We start from the raw sequence: 26,313 nt of genomic DNA, 5'->3' as shown, positions 1-26,313 counted from the left end.
GATGTTTTGTTTTCTTCCAGATTAGAGCCCGACCGATAAAGGATTTTGAAGGCCGATACTGATACAAATATTTTTTGGTTTTAAAATCCGATATTCCGATATATCGGCCGATATTTTTTTTATTTCAGAAACGCGCAACAAAACATTAACAGATTTCCCTAACATTAGTTATTTGTAGTTATTTGTAGTTTTAACTAAAATAATATGATAATGCATTTTAAAAAGAAACTTGTTTCTTTTATTGTCACAACAGAACAGACTGGTGATATTGGTATTAGCTAGCTTTGTGGTTAGCTAGTCTATGATGAGCCATAATTTACGTAGCAATGGATTACGTCATACTGCAAATTGAAAAACATACATTTTTAATATGACAGGCCAAGGAGAGATGATACGTCTCATTGCTATAACGTTCACACGCTATTACAGAAATACTTCAGTCACATTGTCAAAAGTTAAAAGGACAGTCATTCAACTACACTGTAACAACGTAACATAATTATTACTAGCTAATTCCGCTTCACTCTCGGCTTATTTAACAGCAGCAAAACTGGACATGATAGTCACAAATTTTGTCATGCTTATTTGAGTTAAGAGAACTGAAGGGGATGTTCTTTTAGTTGTTATTCAAGCAATGTATGTCTCGTGACCAACTGGGACGGTGTAGAGTGCCCTCTGGTGGACAAACTATAAAACTCCAACACTCATGACATGGTTTAAGCGTGCTTCGTCCGTTTTTATTTTATTTTTGAAATATTATTTTATCGGCTATTATAACTGCCGATACCGATAGTTTGGAAAATGCCTAATATCGGCCGATTATATCGGCCTGCCGATATATCGGTCTGGCTCTATTCCAGATATATTCTTAGCATGGAAGTGTGCATGTTGAGAAAAGGAGGATGCATATCAATAAGACCGAACCTAAAAGTGCTGCTTTTACAATAAGGAAAATGTGAAGGAATGGATGTCTTTCTGGATCTTGATAGGCTTTATAATACAGTTTAATGGCCTGAGTGCATCACTGTTGACTGCGCAATAGAACATAATTCTGGCAGCTCTGAAACACCAGTTTACACACTTGTAAACAAAAAGCAGCAACAGTGCATTCGATTTTACATTTATATTCACAAAATAACTTAAAAAAAATATTGTTACAAATCTCTAGTGTAATATCTGCACCAAAACATCAGCAAATATTCCCTCCACAGGTGATCCAATGTTGTTCTCTTGTTCTGGCTGTTCAAACAAATGGTTTGCGATTTAATTTGGCATTGCTAGTGATTAAATTACCCAGCTCACTTTTACGTTTGTTTGTAGGTTCAAAACCAGCATAAGCAAAAACCCAAACCAGAACCATTACACTTGTTCCTTACATAGATTGTCTATGACCTTCATGTCTATATGAGAAAATATTGAATGTCAATTCCAAGAAATCACGAGCTCAGAGAATAACACTCAAGGGAACATCACAGGCCAGTGGAGTTATTTACTAACAACATTCTGGATACTTTATTTATATATAGTGTTTGGGCTACAACTAACAAATGATAATCCAATAAATAATCCAATAACAAATGATAATCCAATAAAACGTTTTAATTTCAAACTATGCTGTTCTTTCAAACTTTAGTCATCAAATAATCATGAAGAAACATGTCATGGTTTCCATGAAAATATTAAGCAGCACAACATTCAACGTTGATTATGAGAAGTAATGTCTAATTTGAGTGCAAAATCAGAATAATATTTTAAATTGGAATAATATTTCACAACTTTGATGTTTTAAACCTCTGAAGAATTATGTAAGTGCTCCTTTTACCGGTATAAGAATATACCATTAAAATGTAGGTACATGTTATCTTCATTACTAACAGTGCATAGACCAGAATAGCGGATCAATAACATTGTTTGGAGTGATAACTTGGTACCAAACAGAAGTGGATGGATGATTGGTCTTTGGTTACCTGTGTTTCAAAGTTGTGACCTATAGTGTCAGGCTTTTGTTGTGTCTTGCACGGCCTCAATCAATAAGCTCAGCAGGGATTTTGTCTGCCTGTTAGAGAAGTGTGTGTGTGTGCGCACATGCCAGCGGTAGCAAAGCATTGCTCACAAGGCCTCGTGTCAAAGGTAGTTTCTGGCGTGACTTACTGGTTGTTCCTTGTTATTGGTAACATGATGTCCCTTTGGGTTTTGGCTGAATATGAAAATCCTTTGAAAAACTGTTCCATTTATTTCTATTCTCCGTTTCTCTCCTTTGTTCATTGTAAGTTCATGTTTCCTCTGAAAATTGGTTGGATTAAAAAAAATATTCATGGAAAAATAGCAAATATCTTCCTTGTCAGCTTATTGCTTTTCTGCCTGAGCGAATCTTACAAAAACTGTTAAAGGAAGAATCAAAGAAAAGAATAGAAAGAAAATGTACATTTTAAAGAAAATAAAGCCGGTTTTAGAACAATTTATGTAAATTTAGAATTAAACAAAAAAAAATACTTTTTTTTATCATGCATTGTAGTAGGAAAGGGTTTGCTCAATTGTAAAATGTTTGTGAAAGAAGTCTCTTATTCTCGCCAAGACTGCATTTGTTTGCACAGTAAAAACAATTTAAATTTGCAATTAAAATAACTCTTTTTTTTTTTCCTATTTTAATATATTTCATAGTGTAATATATTCCTTTGATGGTAAAGCTGAGTTTTTAGCATCATAACCCCAGTCTTCAGGGTCACATGATCCTTCAGAAAGCATTCTTATGTGCTGATTTGGTGTTCAAGAAACATTTCTTAATATTGTCATTATCAATGTTGAAAAGGTTTTCAATGTGGCTTAATATTTTTATGGATTTCCAGGATTCTTTGATGAATGGAAAGTTCAAAAGAAGAGAAATATATATATATGGGTGTAACGGTTCACAAAATTCACGGTTCGATACTCTTCAGTATGTTTCCAATTCAGCAAAAAGAAAGAAATAGCAGAGAAATTTTCTTGATTTAAATTTTTAAATATATTTTTTATTAAAACTAACAATCTTTATGATATTTTTTTACTTTGAGCAATGATGGAGCTATTCTTGACTTTTCTTAGGAGCATATTAAACAAAACAGCACCTTGGACAAAATGAAATATTGTAGTAGTTATAAACAAAGGTTTATTTTAGTTCAGATTACAAAATAAAACCGACGTAATGTTACTTGAAAGCATTATAACCTACTATTCCTGCCAAACTTCCATGGTTACAGTTCGTAGTGTTATACAGTAAATCCATGATGTTACAATGTTTCTTCCTGGTTTGATCCGTTAATAACATAGAAATGTGAATGTTTCTCACTCGCAGAGTCGCAGCGATGTTATTACTTCAGTGGCGAATTCGAATGTTTTCTTTACTGGATTTGGCTGTGTAGTAGCAGTGCTCATGATCAAGATCGGCTCGCACTGCATTGGTCCAAACTGATAAACGGTCCGTCAACCAAACAATAACGAGTAGCTCAGTTTCGTTCCGTTTACATTACATTTGCCATTTGATGTTTGGCAATGTTGTAGTCACGCCAGTGTCTCTTACATTATGAGCACGCTTGCCATGCGCAACGCGCCTGCATTTGAAATAACGAAATTTTGGTCGGCAGGAAAAACGGTCCAACAAACCATTCGGTTCAAAAATGCGTACCGAAAACTGAACCGAAAGCCTCGTACCGAACGGTTCGATTCGAATATGTGTATCGTTACACACCTAATATATATATGTTTATTTATAAAAATGTCTTTGCTGTCACTTTTGATCATTGAATAATAGGATTTCTTTAAATAGAAAAAACTGACCCTAAGGCCCAAGCTTTTGATTAATTTTTTTTACATTCTTTTGATTTTGGGGGGACATTTTGACTTAACATTCAAAATTTCCCCCCAAAATCAAAAGAATGTAAAAAAATTAATCAAAAGAGTTAAAAATTTTCTTTTCTGGGGAGCTTTTTTTTTCTTTTTTTTTTTTGAGTGGCCCAACTTGTATAGTGCATGAGACAATGTTCCCGATGACCCTACTGTCTGACAAAACTCCTTATTTTGATTTCTGAATAATTACATAAAAATATCTATATAGAAAATATGTAGTATTGTTGGCAAAAGTCTTAAAAATATTAATAGTTTTAGCAATATCATCCATTCCTATCACCAGCTGCAACCAGCCATTAGACGCCGAGACGGTTGTTCCACGTGCCGCTCGCACACAATGAAGCGCTGCAGGCTACAACAATGACTCCAGTGGCGGGTGGGGTCAGAGGTCACGGCCCTCTCTTGACTGCAGCGAGGCAGATGTGGTCAGCTCTGTTTATGGCCCTCGCCAAAGGCTGTAACATTCCTCTGTTGTATAGTTTGTTCCTGATAAACTTGGATGAGCTATTCAGTGGACCTGAGCTCCGTATGCAGCCGTAAATCAACAACGTGTATTGCTTTTGTGGGTTATTGGGTTGCGCTCGGCGTTTCTGCGGGTCGGAGGGACGCCTTTGAATGGGGTGATAGCAGCACAGAGGCAGACTCTTCTAGACCTTTCCACTCTAGTGCTCAAGCAGCATTCAATGAAGATACGTCATGACAACCAACCAAACAAACAGCCAGAGCCTGGGTGATTTCACCATTTCCTGTGTCATTCCTGAAGGGTTTGGTCACAGCTAGACTCTGCCCAGGGCTGCACCTTCAAACACAAACATTCTGTCACTCTCCCAGCAAGCTTTTCAGAGTTTTACTTGACTTAATTTAAGCCCAATTTTTTTGTACAAAAAACACCCTGCAATGCATAGTTTGCTTTCTGTAATTGTAACTGCATTTTTGTTTACTCTCAGAACTTATGGGAACTCTAATATCTTGTGTAGGTTGGGCTGAATATGAATTATGACATTGCTATGCTCATGTAATACTGGAAAAACTAGTTGAAGGGATAGACCTGACCACTGGTCTGAGACGAAGGACGTTGCTACAAATTAACATTTGAACTCACACACACACACACACACACACACACACCTCTTCCCCGCATCCCCCACTTTCGCAGAGATCACCCAAACTCACTTAAGAATCTATATGGTTTTAATTTGAACAACTATCATACAGTTTTATACATGTGTTTGGTATTATATGAAATGTCTCAGTGCAACTGGTACAAGTGTCCTATTTCCAAATAAGTAAAACAAAAGGTAATAAGGTTTTTAAGAGTTTAGGGATAACTGGCTCACAAAGGGATGTGGTCTCTAGACATGGTTCAACCCCTAAAATGTGTAAATTCCTGAATGCAAATTTCCAATGTTCGCAAATGGTCAACTTCTACCCCCAGTACACAGTGAACACAGTTGATTTACACTGTAAACTCGTGTTTACATATGAAATGAGGTCTGACTATATAATGAAATGCAGTGGAAGGATCAGGGCCTTTTCTGTATCTCAGATCAGCCCGTGAATGCTGAGTCGCCCATGCATTTTATATGTCGGGCAAAAGATTGTCCTCTTTGTTCTAGAATATTTGATGGTTTGCATTGATTATCTTTCAATCGATTATGAAATTGTGATAATACATTTACCTGACATAATAAATTGTTATATTTGATTATACTACTGACTTTTTATTCGAGTTTAAGGAATAGTCAAACATTGTGTAGATTTAATGATGCACAGGTTTCATTGAAAAACGTTTTCATTTATGGAGTCAGATGAAATAACGAGCGAGCTAATACATAAAATAAAATGTATTGCATTTAATTAAAAATCTCTTCACCATGAGAAAAGACCTTGACCTCTAATCGAATACCGCCATTGGATCGAATTAGACGGCATTAAACTCATTATTGAGAAATGCACATCATTTTGCAGTGTCTGTAAATGGTAGGGATGCACAATTGTGATATGGCTTAGTGTGCGACTATCAAATCGTAAAGGTTGCAATTTAATTGCATATGTTTCTGGTGTTTATTTTATGAATAAAAGAAATATATTAAAATGTTTGGCCGAATTGTGCAGACCTATAAATAAGAACGGCAAACATGGAGTTTTAAAAGAAAATAACAATTCAAATTGTTGTTCTTTTTTGTGATGTAAGCTAAATGTAAATGATGGGTCTTGTGGTGGTATCCATATGTTAAGTGGCGGCAACTGTGGGGTGCAGGGAGTGGGGCCGTCTGTGTCTGAATGTTCTGGCACGAGGACCACAATACCCTGCAGCAGGTGTCTGGGAGGACTTTTGGTCTGCCTGGAGACTCCCTGGGGGATTGTGGGGAATTGATGTATGTGTGAGGGGCAGATGGATGACTTGGGCTTTGCTCAGAGGGCTCTTTGTGAGTGAAATCTCAGATTAAGTCAACCAAAGGATGACCCCACTGTGAAAGTGATCCTTTCCTTCATTGCTTGACAATGGCCTCGTATCAGTATCATTTTCCTCCCACACAAGCACACAGACATGCACGTGTCCAAATACACCTACATACACAGTTTGTCTCAGCATGGCGGGGAGTTTTGCACCGGTTTTCTCCCTCCCACTAGCTAATGCAGTCCTTTTTTGTTTGTTTCATTGTCTATGGGATGCATGTCCTCTTCTGATACTTTTTGTAATCCTCTTAAAAGACTTTTATTAGCTCACGAATACGTTTCTTTTAAACATAACTCAAGTGGTCACCCTCAGAGGTTTTTTTCAATTAAAATTTGGAGACAGAAGACATCGCACATCTTGTTGTACATAAGAGCCTCAGTCTATTTTAAGGCATTTTGTTTGTTTTCAAACCTCAGCAATATAAATGTTGATCTTATGACAGTTTAAAGCGCAGTCATCGATATATTTGAATAATTCTTGCAACTCTAAAAAGGGTTTTCCCTAATATTTCCTTAGCTATGTAGAGAAATATAACTTGCTTCTTGACTTTGTTATGGATATCTGTTCCTAAATTCTTTTTAAAGTAAGACTTGCCAAGGCAGTTCATGGCCATAATCATATTTTGGATTGTTCTGATTTCTGTTCAGGCTCAAGGACTCGTCCAAAGATGTGCCCCAGCAGAATACTGAGGTGGAAGAGTCTTGGGACGAGCCCAGCCAGGAAGAGGAGAATCTCTACAGCACCTCCCCTCCCCGCACTCCTCGACAGATGAAACGTATGTCCAACAAACACCAGAGAAACAGCCAGGGGTCAAAGGGCAAAGGTGAGAGCCCTTAATGTGCAAATTTCTGAAACATATGGTGTTAGGGCCGCATTCTGGAGTGTCATTCAAGCGCTTGAGATCACGTTGAATGAAAATTGATGCATTTGACGTTTCAATGAAGAAAAGCCACTGAATAAGGGGGGAAAAATGATGAAGAAAATAAGATATTATTGAAGAATAAAAACTTGGTGCTGAAACAACTAAGCCAAATTTAAATAGTCAACAATAATGAAAATTGTCAACAATATTCAGGTTTTTGCACTATGCGAAAAAAATTTAATACAAATTGAATGTTATAATTTTATTCATGTTCTGTTGTATTGCTTGTACAAAATGCAAAGTAAATGAAGTAGAAATAGAAATTAGGTTTATTGTAATAAATGGGTTTGGTCATCTGTCACTAAATTTCACCTCTTTCATCAGCAGAGAAGCCGTGTTCCTCCAGCCCGTTGTCTCAACGAGAACGTGAAGGAGCCCGATCAGCTGAACCTCCCGAAGAACCTCACAGCTACAAGCAGGAAAAAAAGCAGCGCTCCAACCAGCGCACCAACGATCGGGATACCAAGTTCGAAGGCACCTTCATGCTGGATTCGGTCTCCAAATCCAGTACCATCGGCTCCAGAAACATGGATCCCCGCAAGCCATACCTGAGCCTGGGCATGCTGCCTGTGCGCACTCACCGACAGACCTCACGCACAGACTGTCCGGCAGACCGTCTCAAGTTCTTCGAGACTCTGCGGCTGCTGCTTAAACTCACCTCCATGTCATCCAAGAAGAAGGAGAAGGAGCAGCGAGGCCTGGAGAACACTGCCATCATGGGCCAGAACAACGAGGTCATCTGGTTAGAGTTGCAGGCCTGGCACGCCCGCCGTAGCGTCATGGAGCAGGACCTGTACCTGTACACTGCCCGCCAAGCCATACCTGACATCATCAACGAGGTTCTGCACTTCAAAGTGGATTATAGCAGCCTAGCCGGGCTTGAGAGCAAAGTCTCAGTTGAGGAGAGCAACTCCTGCCCCGGTGAAACCAACTGCAGTAACGATCCTTTTAGCTTTAGCACTTGTTCCACGTCCTGGGGAGAGATTGACGCTGCTGCTCCGCTTTCTTCCGCACTGGAGTGCCGGGAGCACCTGCAAAGGCAGCGAGTAGCTTTCGATCAGGTCAAGCGGGTCATGTCTCTGTTGGAGTCAGTGGAGGCTCTGTTCCCGTCTCTGCAAACTTTGCAGAAGGACTACGAAAAGTACGCAGCTCGGGATTTCCAGGGCAGGGTGCAGGCGCTCTGCTTGTGGCTCAATATTACTCAGGACCTGAACCAGAAGCTGCGCGTGATGGGCACCGTGCTGGGCCTCAGGGACCTTTCCCGCATCGGCTGGCCCATCTTCGAGATCCCCTCTCCTCGTTGTTCCCGCGGCAATGAGGACGACGAGGATGAGACGGAGTCCACGGCTACCTTTACCGCCGACAACGACGGGGAGGAGAGGACCTTGAGTGAGGCGACTAGTGATGGGGAACAGTCGCCCTGCCTCACGCCAAAGTTTTCACGCCTCATGTCAGAGGAGGAGTTTCTCCCACAGGACAACGAGACCTGCCACTGTCCCACTGCCATATACCGGCCGTTTGTGGATAAGGCACTTAAACAGATGGGACTGCGTAAACTGATCCTCAGACTGCACAAGCTGATGGACCGCTCGCTGCAGAGGTCCAGAACTGCTCTGTTGAGTCACATGCCGGCTCAAGAGGTGAGAGCAACTGTGGTGCTGCCGCCAGGACATTTGATTGGCTCTAAATGTGTGGAATATCGGGGGGAAATTGGAAAAGTTCATTTTGGCTTCATAGCGGTTTGGAAAGAATGAGAGAAGTTTTTTTTAAATAATTAGTTTAACCCAAAATGAGAATACTTTCATTATTACCTCACCTTCATTTTATTCCAAACCTGTATTGTTTTTTTTTTTTTTGCTCCTGTGGAAGCAACACAAGGGGAAATGTACTTGCTTCTCTTTAATGCAATTGCTATAAATGGGAATTGGAGCTTCATGGCCCATAAAGGTCAAAAGGTCACTGTAGGGGTGGGTGAAATACCGGTAGACATGATAAACCAGTACAAATTTGACCACCGGTAGAGAATTTTGCATTATCGTCTATATCGGGGTTATACTCGTGTTATGTTGTGGTGCTGTATCATTTAAGCCAGTTTTAACCTTTATAGCAATTTTAAACCTTTCGAGCACAATACAACACAAACAGAACTCAATTGCACTTGACCGTCTTGGCGAGTATTAAAGGTTTGGTAAGCGGTATTTCAAAAAAGCTGTTGGACAATGTTGATATTTGAAATCAACCCAAACAAACACACCTCTCTCTTCATTGCTCCGCCTCCAAAACTCTCACACCAATCCTAACCACCTTGCTCCGAGTCAGCCTCGAACACCGATCGCTAGGGCTGGGTATAGTGTTTGATACTTTTTAGGTAAAGACCGAATTGCCTTGATACTATCGAGTATCGAAACATTGCTTGTCGTTTGGTACCAAATTTCGACCTAAGGGGTAGGGCTGGGTATTGACACAAATTTCACAATTCGATTCGATTTCAATTCAATATTGATTATTTTGGATATCAGTTACAATAAATGGCAAATTTTCTCAAGGAAATCAAGTCTCTTAACTAATGCTGTAAACTATGGGGGCCTTCTAGGCTTCATTAGCCTAATATGAAGGTAATAATTAACTGTTTTGTAGCTATACAAACACTTAAATTACACTTATGTATTTTATAATAAGAAGATTATATGAAATATAAACTGCGCAAGAGCGATCAGATGACACAGCACCAAAGCGTTATTTATGTTTTTGAATTTCTGAAGAAAATGGACGTAATTTGAGACAAAGGACAAAGATTATTGCGATTTTTTTTTTTTTTTTTTTTTTTTGGATGCGCGCAGCCGTGACACAGTGTTCCATTCATTCAAATGAAACAGGATGACTAATCGATTCTTGAGATTTAAGAATCGACATCGGTTCGAAAAAATGAGAATCTTTTAAAGGGTTAGTTCACCCAAAAATGAAAATTAAGTCATTAATTACTCACCCCCATGCTGTACCAACCCCGTAAGACCTTCGTTCGTCTTCGGAACACAAATGAAGATATTTTTGATTAAATTTGAGAGCTGTATAACTACCACATTGGCTCCTAAGGGACTGCCTCTTGACGGCCCAAAAAGTCAATGAAGAAAATGTTTAAATATCCCAAGTGACTACCGTGGCTCAACTATATGTTTATCAAGCGACGCGAATACTTTTTGTGCGAAAAAACAAACAAAAATAACGAGTTTATTCGACTATTTTTTTCTTTCTTGTAGGCCAGAACGAGACTTCCTTATAGATTTCCACGACGCATGCGCGAGATTTGCGATCTGCTCACACCAGCTTCACTACTTCAGATCGCAATTCTCGCGCATGCGTCGTGGAAATCTATAAGGAAGTCTCGTTCTGGCCTACAAGGAAGAAAAGAAATAGTCGAATAAACTCGTTATTTTTGTTTGTTTTTTCGCACAAAAAGTATTCGCGTCGCTTGATAAACATATAGTTGAGCCACGGTAGTCACTTGGGATATTTAAACATTTTCTTCATTGACTTTTTGGGCCGTCAAGAGGCAGTCCCTTAGGAGCCAATGTGGTAGTTATACAGCTCTCAAATTTAATCAAAAATATCTTCATTTGTGTTCCGAAGACGAACGAAGGTCTTACGGGGTTGGTACAGCATGGGGGTGAGTAATTAATGACTTAATTTTCATTTTTGGGTGAACTAACCCTTTAATATCGAGAAATCGATATTTATTACCCAGCCCTACTAAGGGGTTAATCTCGTCAACATCAGTGGCTCATGCACTAGTTTATGCGGTTGCCCACAGAGACTTTGCTCACGTGTGAGGCTGTGTGTGTAAGCGTCCCTACCCGCAAAGATTTAAAAGATGTGGAAAATATCAAAAGTGTGGCTGGCTACATTTCTCCAGGCTCGATGCCAACAGACAGTTGCAATATATGAGACAAGATGATTGCTGTCAAGACTGGCAGCACGACAAATCTGATGCAGTACTTGACAGTGCACAAAATAAACTTAAGAGCATAAGGTGGATAAATAGTCACAGACATGAGAAATATGCCTATAGATCAAAATGAAAGAAGCATTACTTTCTATAGGTTCGCGCATGCGTTCACAATACTGCAGAGGCAACTGCACATCCAATGGTGCCGGCTCCTCTGAGGTGCGACCAATGAACTTGCCATACGTCATTACATTTCAGTCTTCACGGACCTTCGCGGGGTTTAACCAGACAGTTACATGACTTCCACCAATCAGATGCATCACTGTGGGATTGTTCAGGATTGTGGGTAATGAAGTACATATCCAAGACATTGTGAGTTAAAGTCATTTATCTTAAAACAAGGTTAGTGCCCTATGAACTTTTGCCGTGTATATATGAGCATATACAATCGCTTAGTACAGCCGTAGCTGGTTTTAAGTCTACCATGTATGGTTGCGTTTTTATGGCTTATTCCCCAACTGTCAATGGAGAAATTGTATTGAATTCTTACTTCCAGCACTGGTTGTGGACGGGACTGTGACGCTCTACTAACTCGGGTCCTAAAGCTCTTGCCCAATCGTAACCCTTTGTTTTTCAGTGATTTCTTCTGAGCTTTTCTCTTTTGTGTATGTCCAATCTCTATTTCTGCAGTCTTTCTTCAAATCTCTTGCTCATTCTCTCTCCTCCACCGTTATACGCCCCTTAATGCCGATTGGCTACACATTTTTGTTGTTGTTTGTTTGTGTGTCAGTCCGATTAAACTCCCAACAGTGTTTTTCAAATACCGCTTACCAGATTTGTGCACTTGGTCTTAAAGTGACAGCAGCCTAATATATCTGCTGCCATCTGTGTCCTGAATATTAATCAAACGACAAAAGCAAAGATAAAATCGCTTGTTGCTCTAGACTTTTGTAGCTTTAATATGAGTTAATATATTTATTTCATATAATGAAGTCTATGAAGTGTTTTATATTTGATTATTTTCAATTGTATGAAATTAAATGTTATCTAAAATTTTGCCATCAAAACAACCTTGTTCGTTCCAGCAAAAGTAGCATTAATGTTATATTTATCAATTGTATGAAATAAATTCATCGTGTTGTGATTTTGTTAATATTGCCCACCCCTAATTCAATGATTATCTGTTTGCTGTTTACCCCTACTGTGTCAGTGAGTTGAATTTGAGAAATGGATTTCATCCCAACCAATTTTGTACACAGGATCAACAGATTCATTTTCACCTTTATTAACCTAATGTTCCACTCGGATCGAAAAAAGAAAATTGTTTGGGTTTGGAACAACATGAGAGTGACTGCATAATAATTACATAATATTTGTTTGCATGAACTCTTCCTTTTATTAGATGAATGTCTGTGTTCTGTCTTTTTTTAATTTTTTCTTATCAGTTTTGCAGCAAGATTTTGTGGTCTTCTGTTTTATGTGTTCATATAACTGAATTTTCATGCCCATATTCTGCTTTGTTCCTGTTAGTTGTCAGCGGTCCCAGGTTATTCTTTGCAGCACTGTGACTACCTTCCAGAGCTATCTCGTCACTTGTCCGGTCCGGTAGAGGAGGAGGAGGGGTCGGGACGAGTTTCGTGGAAGGAGCTAATGGATATGGACCTGCCCTCATTCCGACCAGCTTTCTTGGTGCTTTGCCGTGTGCTGCTAAATGTTATTCACGAGTGCCTAAAACTGCGCCTTGAGCAAAGGCCTGCAGGGGAGCCGTCCCTGCTCAGCATCAAGCAGGTCATTACTTATACACATATTGTACATACACTGCCTTCCAAATGTTTTTTCTTGTTAAAATCACAATTAATTACAGGAAATTTTGCGGTTAATTTTTTTTAATCGATTGACAGCACTATATATATAAATTACACTTAACAGCTATTGATTTTGGAACTGACACAAGGTGAACTATTACTTCTGATCTAGTAGACATGGTTATCAACCAATACAACTGGCAAAGCTAGCATGAGTCTATCAATAAAATATCTTGGTTTATATGTTCATTAGTTTTTTTGATAGCTTGGTTGTGAAACTAACTGATAGTGTTTTTTGTTGTAGATTATGACTTATGGCTGTTTTGTTCCGTGATGCTTCTTGGGGGACATTGTGCTCGACTCTTCGAGAAGCATAAATTCTTAAAAGCTATTCTCACATTCGGTGTAGCTAAATTAAATCTCATGAAATGGTTCCTTGAGGCTACATCAGAGTTGTGCGTTTGTGTATTGTAGTTGGTGCGAGAGTGTAAAGAGGTTCTTAAAGGAGGGCTCCTGATGAAACAGTACTACCAGTTCATGCTGCGAGGCGTCGTCTCTGACCCCCAGAGTCTGCAGACTAACACCAACATCGACGAGTTTGAGGAAGATCTCCATAAAATGCTAGAGGTGGGATTTGGACTGATTCATTTTGTAATCTTATTTATCAACTTATTTTTTCCAACTACATTTAGATTCAGGGCAAAGTTACTGTGATTCACTTGTGTAAAGTTACTTATAGTCCTTAGAATGTCTGTTGGGGGACCATCAAATTAAATTGTTAGCAGATATTAAAGAGAGAGTTCACCCAAAAATCTTAATTCTGTCGTTTACTCGCTCTCAAACCTGTCTAAATTTCTTTGTTCTGCTGAACATAAAGGAAGAATGTTTGTAACCAAGCAGATCTTAGGCCCCATTGACTACCATAATATTTCCCGCCTTACTATGATAGTCAGTGTGCCCCGAGATCTTTTTGGTTACAAACATTCTTCCAAATATGTTCCTTTGTATTCAGTAGAACAAAGACATTTATACAGGTTTGGAACAACTAGGGTGAGTAAATGATGACTGAATTTTAATTTTTGGGCGAACTATCCCTTTAAGCAGACAGTCTACTAATACTCTAATGAGAGTTATTTGACATGTAGTTGCAAAGTTACTTATAGTTAGTAGAATGTCTAAAGTGGATTATTGAAATAAAGTGTTACCTAAAAGTGTTGTTCAGAAGAATCCAGCACCATGAACTGCAGTGATCTTGGATGAGCTTGAAATAGAAATGTCTTCTGTGTGTCTGTGCATGCAGGTGTACTTTGACTATATGCGCAGCTGGATCCAGATGTTACAGCAGCTGCCTCAAGCCTCCCACAGCCTGAAGAACCTGCTGGAGGAGGAGTGGAACTTCACCAAAGTTATCACTCCATACATCCGGGGTGGAGAAGCCCAGTCTGGAAAACTCTTTTGGTTAGTCTTTTCTTTCAGTGCACTAGCTGTTTCAGTTACTGGATGTGTTTAAAGAATAGCATTTGTATTAGTGGTGTAATGGTTCAAATTACTCACGGTTTCAGGGTCCCAGTTTCAGTACGGTTTGGTACGTGCTATGTTCAGAGGAAAAAACTACAAATACAAATAAGAACAAGTAATCAAACTACAAGCAAAACCACAAATAAATGCAAGGTTATTTAAGCATGTAGTTTTCAGGTACAGAAATTCAATAGTAGTAAAATAGCATTGCATATTATCTTCTCTGTATAAATTAAATAAAGATCATTATTAAAGTTACCAAGCTATTCAGTCTAGAGCAGTGAGTGATTTCCTTGTCTTTTGTTGTTTTGTCGTCTTGCGCTTGAATGTTTAAATTGACAAGGCTTAAATGAGTTTAGTTTAAACACAGATAGCAACATGTGCTGTTCAGGTCTCACTTGCACTCATGCACCATCACTAAAGAGTGAGAAGCCAGAATGCGTATCCATCGACAGAAACATACATTAGCGGAACACTGTCTGTCTGTTATTTTCAACAAACCATATTATAGATGGATTGTCAGATTATAGATGAACTGCGATGCAAGTGTGTGGAGAACAATACGGTTAGATTTTTTACAGAGAACCATTACACAACTAATTTCTATGGTATTTTATTGATGAAATAAGAAAAATGATTAATCCTTGTGTTAATTTAGCAAATCAACATCCATATCAAATGTAAAGTGCACAAAAGCGTCACTGTATGCGTGACTTGTATTTTTCAGTGATATTGCTGGCATGCTGCTAAAATCCACTGGAGACTTTTTGGATGCGGGCCTTCAGAAGAGTGGCAATGAGTTCTGGGAGTGTGCAGATGATAGCACTGCCTCAGATGAAATCAGGTGTGTATGAGGGAACACCTGTGGAGTTATCTGGAACAATAAAAACAATTCAAAAACTGATGTATTGTACAGGAAAAAAAATATTTTTTTTACTTGTATATGCTGAAAATGGGTTCGGTTATAGGGAAATTGATATAATATAATGGAATTTAGATAAAAATTTCAATTCTGTTGGTGCCGCTAGTGTCAAACAATTCACCTTGCTTCCACAAAAAAATAGTTCCAAAAAAATAGTGGGGTCAGTAAGATTATTATTATTTTTTAGTAAATAATTTTGTTGAGTAAGGACACATTAATTTGATCTAAAGTGACAGTAAAGACATTTATAATGTTACAAAAGATTTCTATTTCCAATAAAAGCTCTTTAAATCAGCTGATTTCAGAATGTATAAAAAACATTTTTTTCCAACATTTTCAATCATGTGACACTAAAGACTGAAGTAATGTTATATTTTAAAGATATTTGAAAATACTTTAAATTAAATTGTAATATTTCACAATGTTACTGTTTTTATAGTATTTTTCATCAAAATAAATACAGGTGAGCATAATAGAAAAATCATAATGACACCTAGCTGTTGATAGTGTGTGTGTATGTACATGTATATGTATATATACCCCGATGATAATACATTTTTACAAATATTTTATACTATATAACATGCATTTATCCCAGTTTTTTTCTTTCCCTGCAGGCGTTCAGTGATTGAGACAAGTCGCTCTCTCAAAGAGCTCTTCCATGAAGCCAGGGAAAGAGCGTCTAAAGCGCTGGGCTTTGCCAAGATGCTGCGTAAGGTGAGTTCACCAGTAGACCCACTTTCACCTGTCTTTATTCTAAGGTCACTGTGATGGACAGTTTTAACATTCTGCTTTACTCCTCTCAGGATCTTGAGATTGCTGCAGAATTCAGCCTAACCAGTGGAGTACCCTCTCTCCTCCAAGCTCTGGAGGCTAAGAATTACGTCAAAGTAATAACATGTTTCTCTATATTAATGATAGGCTTCTATTGACAGATTCTAAATAACTTTGTTTGTCTGTTTCCTTAGGTCCAAATCCCAGGATTGGAAGAGCTCCAGGTGTTTGTCCCTTCTGATCTGATAAAGGAGCGGCTGGTTATCTTGCAGCTGTTAAATGCAGCAGCCGGAAAGGACTGCTCGAAAGAGCCAGACGAGATCCCGGAAGACGAGGCTTACCTGCTCATGAGCAAGCATGGAGTTGGGGACTCACCTGCTGATGGCGCCTGGGCTGAGTGGGACGGCCCTGTGCTCAAACTGGTGCCTCAGATGGAGACTGTGGACACGTTACGGGCCATGAAGGTAATGCCCGTTTAATATGTAATACATTTTTAGAAATGGTCCTGTTTAAAGGTCCCGTTCTTCATTTTTTTTCATTTTCAAATTTCATTTTTCAAACTTTAGTAAGTGTGTAATGTTGCTGTTAGAGAATAAATAATACCTGTAAAATTATAAAGCTCAAAGATCAATGCCTAGCGAGATATTTTATTTAATAGAAGTCCCCTTTCAAAGCCTACAATGAACGTCCAGTTTGGACTACATCCCTCTACTTCCTTTTTAATGACGTAATTAGAACAGTTTTTTGACTAATCTCCACCCACAGGAATACACAAGAAAGGGGGGGTGGATAATTCGTCGACAAACCTATACATTGATGTGAGGCAGTAATAATTTAATGTGCAGTCACGTAACAATCAACTTTTAATAAATAACTTATTGTAATGCCTGGCAACTTTTACACAACATGACAGCTTGTAAGGCTATATTCTTGGTAAAATGAAGTATATTTATATAAAGTTGTTTGGATAAACAATTTCAAAAGAACTATACACAACAAAAAAATATTTAATTAGGAGGCGTTAGGCTACAGTACTTTTTGTATTTGTTTGCAGCAGATGTTTACCACATCTAGACCTATAAAACATATATTACTAATCAAAACTCGTGCACACATGTAACTAAGGTAGGAATAAACAATGGACTTATTAAAAAAATTATACAAAACCATCATTAATCCGACTGACGGAAAAAAAAAGCATATACCACAAGCTTTTATAACAGTTTGTAACATCTAACATTACAATTTAACCAATTAAAAGTATGACAATTACTAAATAAAGCATGAAGAACGGGACCTTTAATGTGTTATTCTGTTTTGGGGGGAAATATATATATATATATATATATATATATATATATATATATATATATATACATATACATTTTTATATATATTTTATTATATTATAAGTATATATTTTAAAGAAGAAAAAAAATTAAACATTTTAATAAATAAAAAAAAAACAGAATAACAAATTAAAAATGGTGTAGTTGTATTTGTACAATATACTTATGTATTTTTAATCTCTTTTGAAGAAAGATCCATCTCTTCTCAATTTAACTGTTGAGTTTGGCATCTAATATGTGTCATATTATTCCTAGGTGGACAATCTCTTGCTGGTTGTGTCACAGTCGGCCCACCTGATGACACAGCGCAAAGCTTTTCAGCTGTCAATGGACGAAATTCTCACCCTCAGCCGAGAGCAGACGTCCAGCCAGCCGCTTATCGTCTGCGCCCTGGAGCAACTCAAGGTGATGCAAAACAATCCCCAGAAAAACAAACCATATTTTGTGGTCCCAGTTTGTTTTCTGACATATCGATGTGTGCTATTCTGATGTGCACTCAAACCGCATTACATATGGAAGGGGAATCTCCTCAACCTCAGTTTTCTCACTATCATTGGAGTTTTTGGAGACCCACTTTCATATCACATCAAGCAGGAGTTTCATTCTGTGTCACTTGATGCTGATGTAGCAAACAAATGGAGTATGCACATGAATGTTTTCACACAATATGAATACACATGGAACTCGAGCGCAAAGATCGGTTTGGCTCCATAGAGACGAGTTACGTTGTTATGTGAGGATATGCAACCCATAACTATGCATCAGCACACCGGATGTTTGCAAAGCAATTTTGGTTTGAGCTGCTCTTTTAAAGAACATTTTCTGTCGTTTCAGAACGAGGCTCTCCAGCTGTGCATCAAGATCAACACTGCAATCGACCGTGTGGAATACATGTTCATGTCGGAGTTTGAGGCTGAGGTGGAGGAGACCGAGAAGGTCACACTGCAGCAGTATTACAGAGAGGCCATGATTCAGGGCTACAACTTTGCTTTTGAGGTCCTAGTCCAATGGATTTCTATTTTTATTTGAAATGCTTCACAACACCAAAATTTCATGGAATGTTGCAGTGTTTATTATAGATGTTTTTTTTCATGAAAAAACTCTTCAATTACTTTTCATCCCTAAGTAATCTTTAAATCAAAAACATGAATATCCCCCTTCCTCTTGCAATGACCTTTTCTCTGATGACGTGTGCAACGCAGATAACAATCCAATCAATAGACCATTTAGGAGCAGACGTCATAGTTATGTTACTGCAGTTTGCGTTTGCATTGTGGTGGTGGTGGTAGAAAAACACTGGTAACAAGTGAAGGAAAAGATCCTTCAAATGAGAGAAATAAAGGTCTTGTTTTGCTTTTGAAGGCCAGAATCGGAATGAAAAAGATGGTCTTCTCTATTTTTACAGAATACCATCGTCGAAGTGAACGCTTTTAAAGTTAAACAGACATTTATGGTTGCAAGCCATTGAAAAAAGTCTGGACTGATGAAACCTGTTATTATTAGTCTACTATTAAAGCATTAATTTAATGTAAACAGATTTATTTAATATTCACTGTTCATATTGTATTAGCCTTAGTTACAGCCTGGGATAATATTTAAACCTACAACATTTTATATAGATAACATTTAAGCCTATAACATCTCACAATTCTGACTCTTTTCTGGTAATTGTCAGTTTAAATCACAATTCTGAGAAAAAAATGTCAGAATTGTGGGATAAAAATGGAATCGGAATTGTAGATATGCCAATTAGTAATTAGCTAGTTAGCCTTAATGGCCTTAAAGGTGCAGTATGTTATTTCTCAAAGTCGTTGCTGAATATTGTTGATATTTAAAATCAACCCAAACAAATACACCCCTCTCTTCACCGCCTTCAAAGATCACCCTCCAATTATAATGCTTAGTGCTCAAATAATGCTTCACTAAAAATAAAGCAAAGATGATGAACGAATGACAAGGAAACACAATAAATTAACACCTAGATGAATAAAAACAAACAAAGAGTGCGTTTTTCGTTGCCAACCGCACAGCAGCTCCAATCAAACAATGAAACTCAAACCCAATTTTACTCAGAGCGGAATCATTCGTCTGGTTTGGTTACGTGTTGTTTTTTTGTGATCGGTCCGACCAACTTTCATACAGCGTTTTTCAAATATTGCTTACCCCACCTTTAAGTACTTTCTTTATATCAGTGTTTACATTTTATTAGCCATGTGAGTTTAACAACACCAGACAAAAAGGAAGTTTAATGGGGGGAAACCTCAAAGCTACTGTCAACTATGAAACAAGCTAACATGAACATAAAGGGTTTTCTTCAGTCCATCTGTTCAACACTTTTTTTTTTTTTGCAATCCTGCAGTACCATAAAGAGGTTGTTCGGCTGATGTCTGGAGAGTTCAGACGACGAATAGGGGAGCGCTACATTGCTTTTGCCCGCAAGTGGATGAACTTTGTCCTCACAAAGTGTGAAAGTGGAAGAGGCACTCGTCCAAGGTGAGTAGGCTCGATTACAAAAACAATTAGGGTGTCATGCAGTCTACTTCCTAGGTAGCTTCCTTTTGAGGAGTCTGTCATTGAGCTCTAACTTGGAATCAACTCTCAATTGAATTTGTTCTGATAAGCCTAGAAAAAAAGCACACAAATAATTTAGTGTACTTTTGATGCTTCGCTTTGTTCTCCATCTTGGAATGTATTTTTGAGTTTGTTGAAATGCGTTAGGGTCACATGTTCATGTCCTTATAATTTGGCTAAAATAGTTATCTTAGAAGCCTGCATTATCGTGCTGGCTACCTTTTGGATCAGGTAAATCACCTAGGAAGTGTGTCTGTTGTCTTAAAATGCTGCATCTAGAAAGCTCACTAGGTTTTGGAGCCAGTGTTTCATCCCTCAGAGATACTAATGTTCAAACTAAACATTTCCAACGGTTTACTCAATAAATGATATTTCCACCTTGTTCTTTCTAGCATGCTCGCAAATGTTATTTGAAATTAAATTTTATTAAAAAAATGTCTCTAGGTGGGCGACACAGGGCTTTGATTTTCTTCAAGCAATTGAGGCTGCGTTTATATCAGCCTTGCCAGAAGATGACTTTCTGGTGAGATATCCATGTCCTGCTGTTTTAATGTCTGTTTTGATTTGCACTTGTCTGGATTCATTAATATTATGTCTTATAGAGTCTGCAAGCCCTGATGAATGAATGTATCGGGCATGTTATCGGCAAACCGCACAGTCCTGTCAGCAGTATGTACTTTGGTAAGTGTTCTCTTCCCCTGCAGTGTTTAAGGTTCAGTGTCTGTAATTTATATGAAACGGCGCCAATCGCCAGTTGGCCGGTAACATTTTATGTATTATAACAATGCGATGTTTTGAGAACATGAACGAGCCTCAGGACAGATGGCAGGCCAGTCATGAAAACGCAAGAAGGCGCAAAAGGGAACTCAATTAGTTTCTCGCTGTTTCGTTTCACAGACAGCGCACAAACACTGAAATGAGCTATTTCACGTCGTCTTGCGCTTCGACAGACATAATATAACAGGAATAATTATCTTGCCTATCTTGACCATTGTTTGTGTTTTTCTTGTATAACAAATTGATCATGACATCTGATGTAACTCTTTCATCAGGCCCACGAAACAGCCCTCGACCTGTCAAAGTCCCCCGTTGCCATAGCGATCCTCCAAACCCATACCTCTTCATCCCTTCCTCTCATGCCGAGGGCTTCAGGTAGGTTATGTTCTGGGTCTTCACCAGTAGCACATCTTGTAAATCTAGTGGTGTTATAATGCTTGTGAATACTTGTGTACTTCCTTTGCATGGCCTTGTGAGGAGGGTTTAATTGAGTCACGCTTCTATTAATGCTGTAGTTTGTAATAATGCTTTAACAACATAGAGCTTCATATGGGTGTGCGTTGTTGTGTGTTTTGTCTGTATGCTGACATTAGAACATGTGCAAAGCTCTGCCTTATTTAATAATAAACACTTTCACACATGCACACTCCATCCAAAGCAGAATGCTGAGGCCATCAGTCTGTTTTTCCATCACAGCTCTCGGAGTCTCCCGTGTGATCTGCGTACCCAGTTGTGTCCCCCAGGTCCACGCCCCGCCCCTCCATTACCCTCAGGGGAACACGGCCACGCCACCAAAACGTCCGGCGGCGTGCCCAATGACATCAGGTAGTCAGGACATCCCGTTCTCAACCCAAAACGGAGCTTTGCAACATTTTCAACGTCTTCAGCATTGCATCCTTGTCGGAAAAGCATGCATCTCTCGTGGGTTTTGGGTTCATAAGTTAATCGGCAAAAATCTGAAATGTATTAACAATAAGATGATGGGTACCAGAAAATCTTGAAACGGGCTACTCCGTCTGTAAAATATTCGGTTTTCTTACCCAAGTCCACGAGAAAAGCATGCAACGTCTGGGTAATGCTGTTTTTGCACTGGATGTTGTGATGATAAAGGGGTCATATAATCTATAATCAGATTTCTTTGATCCACAGTTATCTGCTACGTCAACTCAATATAAAAAGATATATTAAAAAAAAAAAAAACAAATAGCCAAAATAGAAACCGTGTTATGCCAGAAAACAAATATATTAAAATGACTGGTTAAATTGATGCGTCAGCAATGCCTATTGGGTAATCGGAACAATTACAGTGTGATAATGAGGATATTATTATTAAAAACTAGAGGAAATGGCATTAAGAGTAACGTTTCCTCTGTGAATGTGGGAATGTTCGCTAAACCTTGTGCTTAATGTAGTATATTAAAACATTAAAAAAAACATTGTGACTTACCAATGAGAGAAATATAAAAAGATACAATTATACCGTTTCTAATTTTAATTTAGTTTAACTTGTACTACATTAACTGAAACTAAATGTAATAAAATGATATAGACTAAAAATAAAAAAAAAACACTTATTTCTGAAACAATTTACTAAAATTCTAGAAATTAATTCAAAATATTAATAAAAACTATAATGGTATCACCGGTACTAAAATAACACTGGTGTGGAGCACCTACTGTTAATAATTTTTACTTTTGTAAGGAATTGTTTTGGGATCATTTCACAATGTAAAAGGAGGTGTTGCATTATTGCAGGATGAGGCAGCACAAATTACATTAGACGCGACAATGTGCAAGTGCACTTGACCTGTATTTCAATTCACATGGAAATGGAGCAAAAAGCATGGCAATGAATGACCCGTTTAATTCACTTGAGGAATAAAGAAAAGGGAAAATTGTCATTTTTAAGATTGAATTATTACACAACAGACATCTTTAATATGAATAGTAAAAAAGGAAAGATGATAATAAAGAAAGGTTGATTTGACCCCATTAAGTTGAAATACATTTAGGTTCAGTACATGAAAGTGATGTAGTGTTCCTCAAACTCCTTGCCAGTTAGTTTGGATGTATAATCAACTCAAATTGTCCGGGTTTCGCATTGCTGTGAGCTTCGATACAGTTTGATGTATAGCAGATGATTTGCTTTAATGACAAATGTTTAGTGACCTATGACCTTTGTAACTTTCCTTTGTCCAGCGCATCCATATTAATTAGCCTCTGTTGAAACGAGCATTAGCATGCATCATTGGCTTTAACACCCTGTCCCGCTGCTATCAGGTGCATTGTTAAAACAAAGATACACATGAATCCAAGTGTATAAAGATTTCAGAGTTCATTAGTATAAAAAAAGGTAAAATTGTCTGATCCTAGTTCAGGACTCTGGCTCAATTTTTTTTATTAAAGAATATAGTTATATTTATAGTTTTACAATATTAGAACCGTGGTACAAGTGTCTCATGGCAGCACATACAATCATCCATCTACTGGTAGTTAATGGATTAGGTGAAGGGACAAAAAAAAAAAAACAAGAAGTTTGAAGGAACAAAGCCATTCAACAGTCATTCTCAAGAAAGTTCCAAAGAGGGGACCAAATACGCCAGAAATCATTAGACCTCCAGCGTAAGTCACAAGTTAGTGTGAAGCTTTTAATTTTTTAAACCACCATGTAGAAAGACATCATGGACATATTCCAGGAGGATGACAACAATGTCAAGATTCATCAGGCTCAAATTGTAAAAAAATGGTTGGGAGACCATAGGAGAGAATCATTTTCACACATGAATTATCATCTTTGAGTCCAGACCTTGAATTCATTGAAAGTCTTCGGGATGTGCTGGAGTAGACTTAGTTGTCCACTATTATAATTATCGTCCGTGTCACGAATTGGCCTTAATAGCTTGACAACAGGACCCTGATTTCACCAATTGTGAACATCTTGTTTTTGATCCTGGACAAGTTTACAGTTTATGTCAAGTGTAGGCTTACAACCAGCGTTAGGGGCTTCTACATCAGTGTTAATATTCACCTATCATTTTAGGGATAACTTATGGGTAGGGTTAGGTTAACAGGTAAGGATATGGTTATGATAGCATTTTCAGACATGAATGTTGATTGAGGATCTAGAAAATATGTTGACCCAGGGTGTGCAGCTTGACGTTTGGTTGAGGGATAACTTGTTAATGAAGTTTTATGTTAAAATCAGAGGCAGAGGATGTTGTATATGGTTCGAAAGAGGTTAATGCTGCTTATTTTGTTACGCTAACACTGCTGCGCTTTAATAGAGCTGGCTTTCCCATTCGCTGTTGTGTTGCTGTAAGACTTAATCATGCTCATCATATCTAACATGTTTCAGTTGACTTATTTGGCTGCATGCAATGCTTCTCAACCGGGTTCTTTTCTGAATGAAGGTGGTGACCATATGTAACATTTAACTCATTTCTGCCGCATAGGGGCTCCAGTGTAAATGAGAACGACCGACTGTCATCTGTGGCGGCAGAGCTGCATTTTAAATCCCTCAGTCGCCACTCCAGCCCGACAGAGGACAGAGAAGGTATTGATGCGTTTTTTGACTTTGTGTAAAAAAGGTGTTTTACAGAATTAGTTTATTAAGCAAGTTTTCTCTTGTATCTCCAGAGCCCTCATATCCTAAAGGAGACCCCAGCAGTACGGCCCGCCGCAGCTGGGAGCTCCGCAACTTCATCAGCCAGTCAAAAGGTAGAACACATAAAAATAAACATAAAATTATGATGAGTCTGTCATTCAAGATGATATACGAAAGTAGGGCTTTCACAATTGTTTTAAAAATAATTAATTCTTTTTATTCAGCAAGGATGCATCGAATTGATCAAAAGTGATCGTAAATAAATGTATTTTGAATATAATTTTTGTAGCATTGTAAATGTTCTTTTTACTTTCTGTTCATGAAATGTTACTTTTATGGGGTGGTTGATTATGATTTCTCTTTTCTAACTTTAGTTAGTGAGTATTCTTGCTGTTTGAGCATAAACAACATCTGTAAAGTTACAACATTCAAAGCAAAGGAAGATATTTGCTTTTAAAGAAATAGTTTTTTAAGGACTACGAGAAATAAACGAGAGTCTGGTTGAACCAGGCTATTTTACCACCCCTTTAAGCTCCATATAAGCTTATTAGAATGATTTCTGGGGGAACATGTGACACTGATGTAATAATGCCGGAGTGAACATTCAGCTTTACCACCACAGGAATGAATTACATTTTAAAATATATTCAAATATTTAAATTGTTATATTGTTTCACAATATTACTGCTGCCAATTACAGTCTTTTGAGCATAAGAGACTTTAAAAGTGTTGAAATGAATACCTGAAATATACCACATTGAGACTTGAGTGATCACTTAAACCATTTTTTTACTGATTGTTGCTGTAACAGCAATTTTGATTTTGATTTATTATTGCTAATATAATATGCATATTCAGTATACCAACCACGGCTCTGATTTTCCTACAGACACAGCAGCACGTCAGAGCCCTATGGAGGCCGTCTGGCGCTCCATAAGCTCCTTCGAAGAGAAGCACTATGCGCTCATGAGACAGCGAAACATCATAGGACAGGTGTGCAACACACCAAAGTCCTATGATAACGTCATGCATGTGGGCCTGCGTAAGGTCACCTTCAAATGGCAGAGAGGCAACAAGATAGGTGAGTGGTCATCAGTATATACAGTACATTACAAAGCAGAATCCTTTCCTGTTGAATTTTCTTAATACTTTTCCCCTATGGTTATAGGTGAAGGGCAATATGGGAAGGTTTACACATGTATTAATGTGGACACTGGTGAACTGATGGCCATGAAGGAGGTATGTCCCTGAATTGTGATGTTTCAATGGTTTAGCATAAGTCGAAATTGGTGGTATGACCAAAATCTTATTTCATATATATACACCGATGAGCCAACACATTATGACCACCTGCCTAGTATGCTGTTGGACCTCTGGGTGCCCCCAAAACAGCGCCTACTCACTGAGGCATGGGCTCTACAAGAGTGTGCTGTGGTGTCTGGCACCAAGACATTAGCAGCAGATCCTTCAAGTCATGTAGGTTGCAAGGTGGAGCCGATGTGGATTTCGTTCGTCCATCACATCCCACAGATGTTCAGTCGGCTTGAGATCTGGGGGATTTTGAGTCTAGGGCAACGCATTGAACCTGCTGACTGAGAGCAACTCACAATCTTTGTTGTTTCAGAGGGACTTTTACCCAGTCACATTTCGCCTGTGTCAAAGTCACTCAGATCTTTTTTCCTGCATCCAACATGTTTATTATTGCTTACCATCTAATGTACTCAGACCATATTATGTGGCCTTGTTATATGATCATTGATATTCGCTTCACTTGTGACTGGTCAT

The 26,313-nt window shown here is 38.2% G+C and overlaps 1 protein-coding gene across 7 annotated transcripts in view; it reads left to right on the top strand.

Moving 5' to 3' along the window:
- The window catches only part of map3k4 (mitogen-activated protein kinase kinase kinase 4), a 37,031-nt gene that overhangs the window by 5,296 nt on the left and 5,422 nt on the right, over window positions 1-26,313 (top strand). For 2 of the 7 annotated variants that reach the window (XM_039656243.2, XM_039656248.2), the window contains exons 2-21: window positions 6,991-7,166; window positions 7,590-8,905; window positions 12,739-12,996; window positions 13,488-13,640; window positions 14,314-14,471; window positions 15,259-15,375; window positions 16,071-16,170; window positions 16,260-16,343; window positions 16,422-16,691; window positions 17,832-17,981; window positions 18,411-18,572; window positions 19,936-20,069; window positions 20,592-20,670; window positions 20,750-20,828; window positions 21,200-21,299; window positions 21,621-21,749; window positions 24,377-24,477; window positions 24,561-24,641; window positions 25,418-25,609; window positions 25,697-25,767. In XM_039656243.2, the coding sequence (XP_039512177.2) occupies window positions 6,991-7,166; window positions 7,590-8,905; window positions 12,739-12,996; window positions 13,488-13,640; window positions 14,314-14,471; window positions 15,259-15,375; window positions 16,071-16,170; window positions 16,260-16,343; window positions 16,422-16,691; window positions 17,832-17,981; window positions 18,411-18,572; window positions 19,936-20,069; window positions 20,592-20,670; window positions 20,750-20,828; window positions 21,200-21,299; window positions 21,621-21,749; window positions 24,377-24,477; window positions 24,561-24,641; window positions 25,418-25,609; window positions 25,697-25,767 (3,910 nt within the window). The remainder of the gene's footprint in view (window positions 1-6,990; window positions 7,167-7,589; window positions 8,906-12,738; window positions 12,997-13,487; window positions 13,641-14,313; window positions 14,472-15,258; window positions 15,376-16,070; window positions 16,171-16,259; window positions 16,344-16,421; window positions 16,692-17,831; window positions 17,982-18,410; window positions 18,573-19,935; window positions 20,070-20,591; window positions 20,671-20,749; window positions 20,829-21,199; window positions 21,300-21,620; window positions 21,750-24,376; window positions 24,478-24,560; window positions 24,642-25,417; window positions 25,610-25,696; window positions 25,768-26,313) is intronic. The other 5 variants (XM_039656246.2, XM_039656245.2, XM_039656244.2 and 2 more) reach the window with 5 other exon arrangements.

Source organism: Pimephales promelas, chromosome 11 (assembly GCF_988280905.1).
Source record: "Pimephales promelas chromosome 11, fPimPro1.hap1.1, whole genome shotgun sequence".
NCBI lineage: Eukaryota > Metazoa > Chordata > Actinopteri > Cypriniformes > Leuciscidae > Pimephales > Pimephales promelas.
Note: the sequence above shows the minus strand (reverse complement) of the source record. Positions and strands in the feature narration are given on the sequence as shown.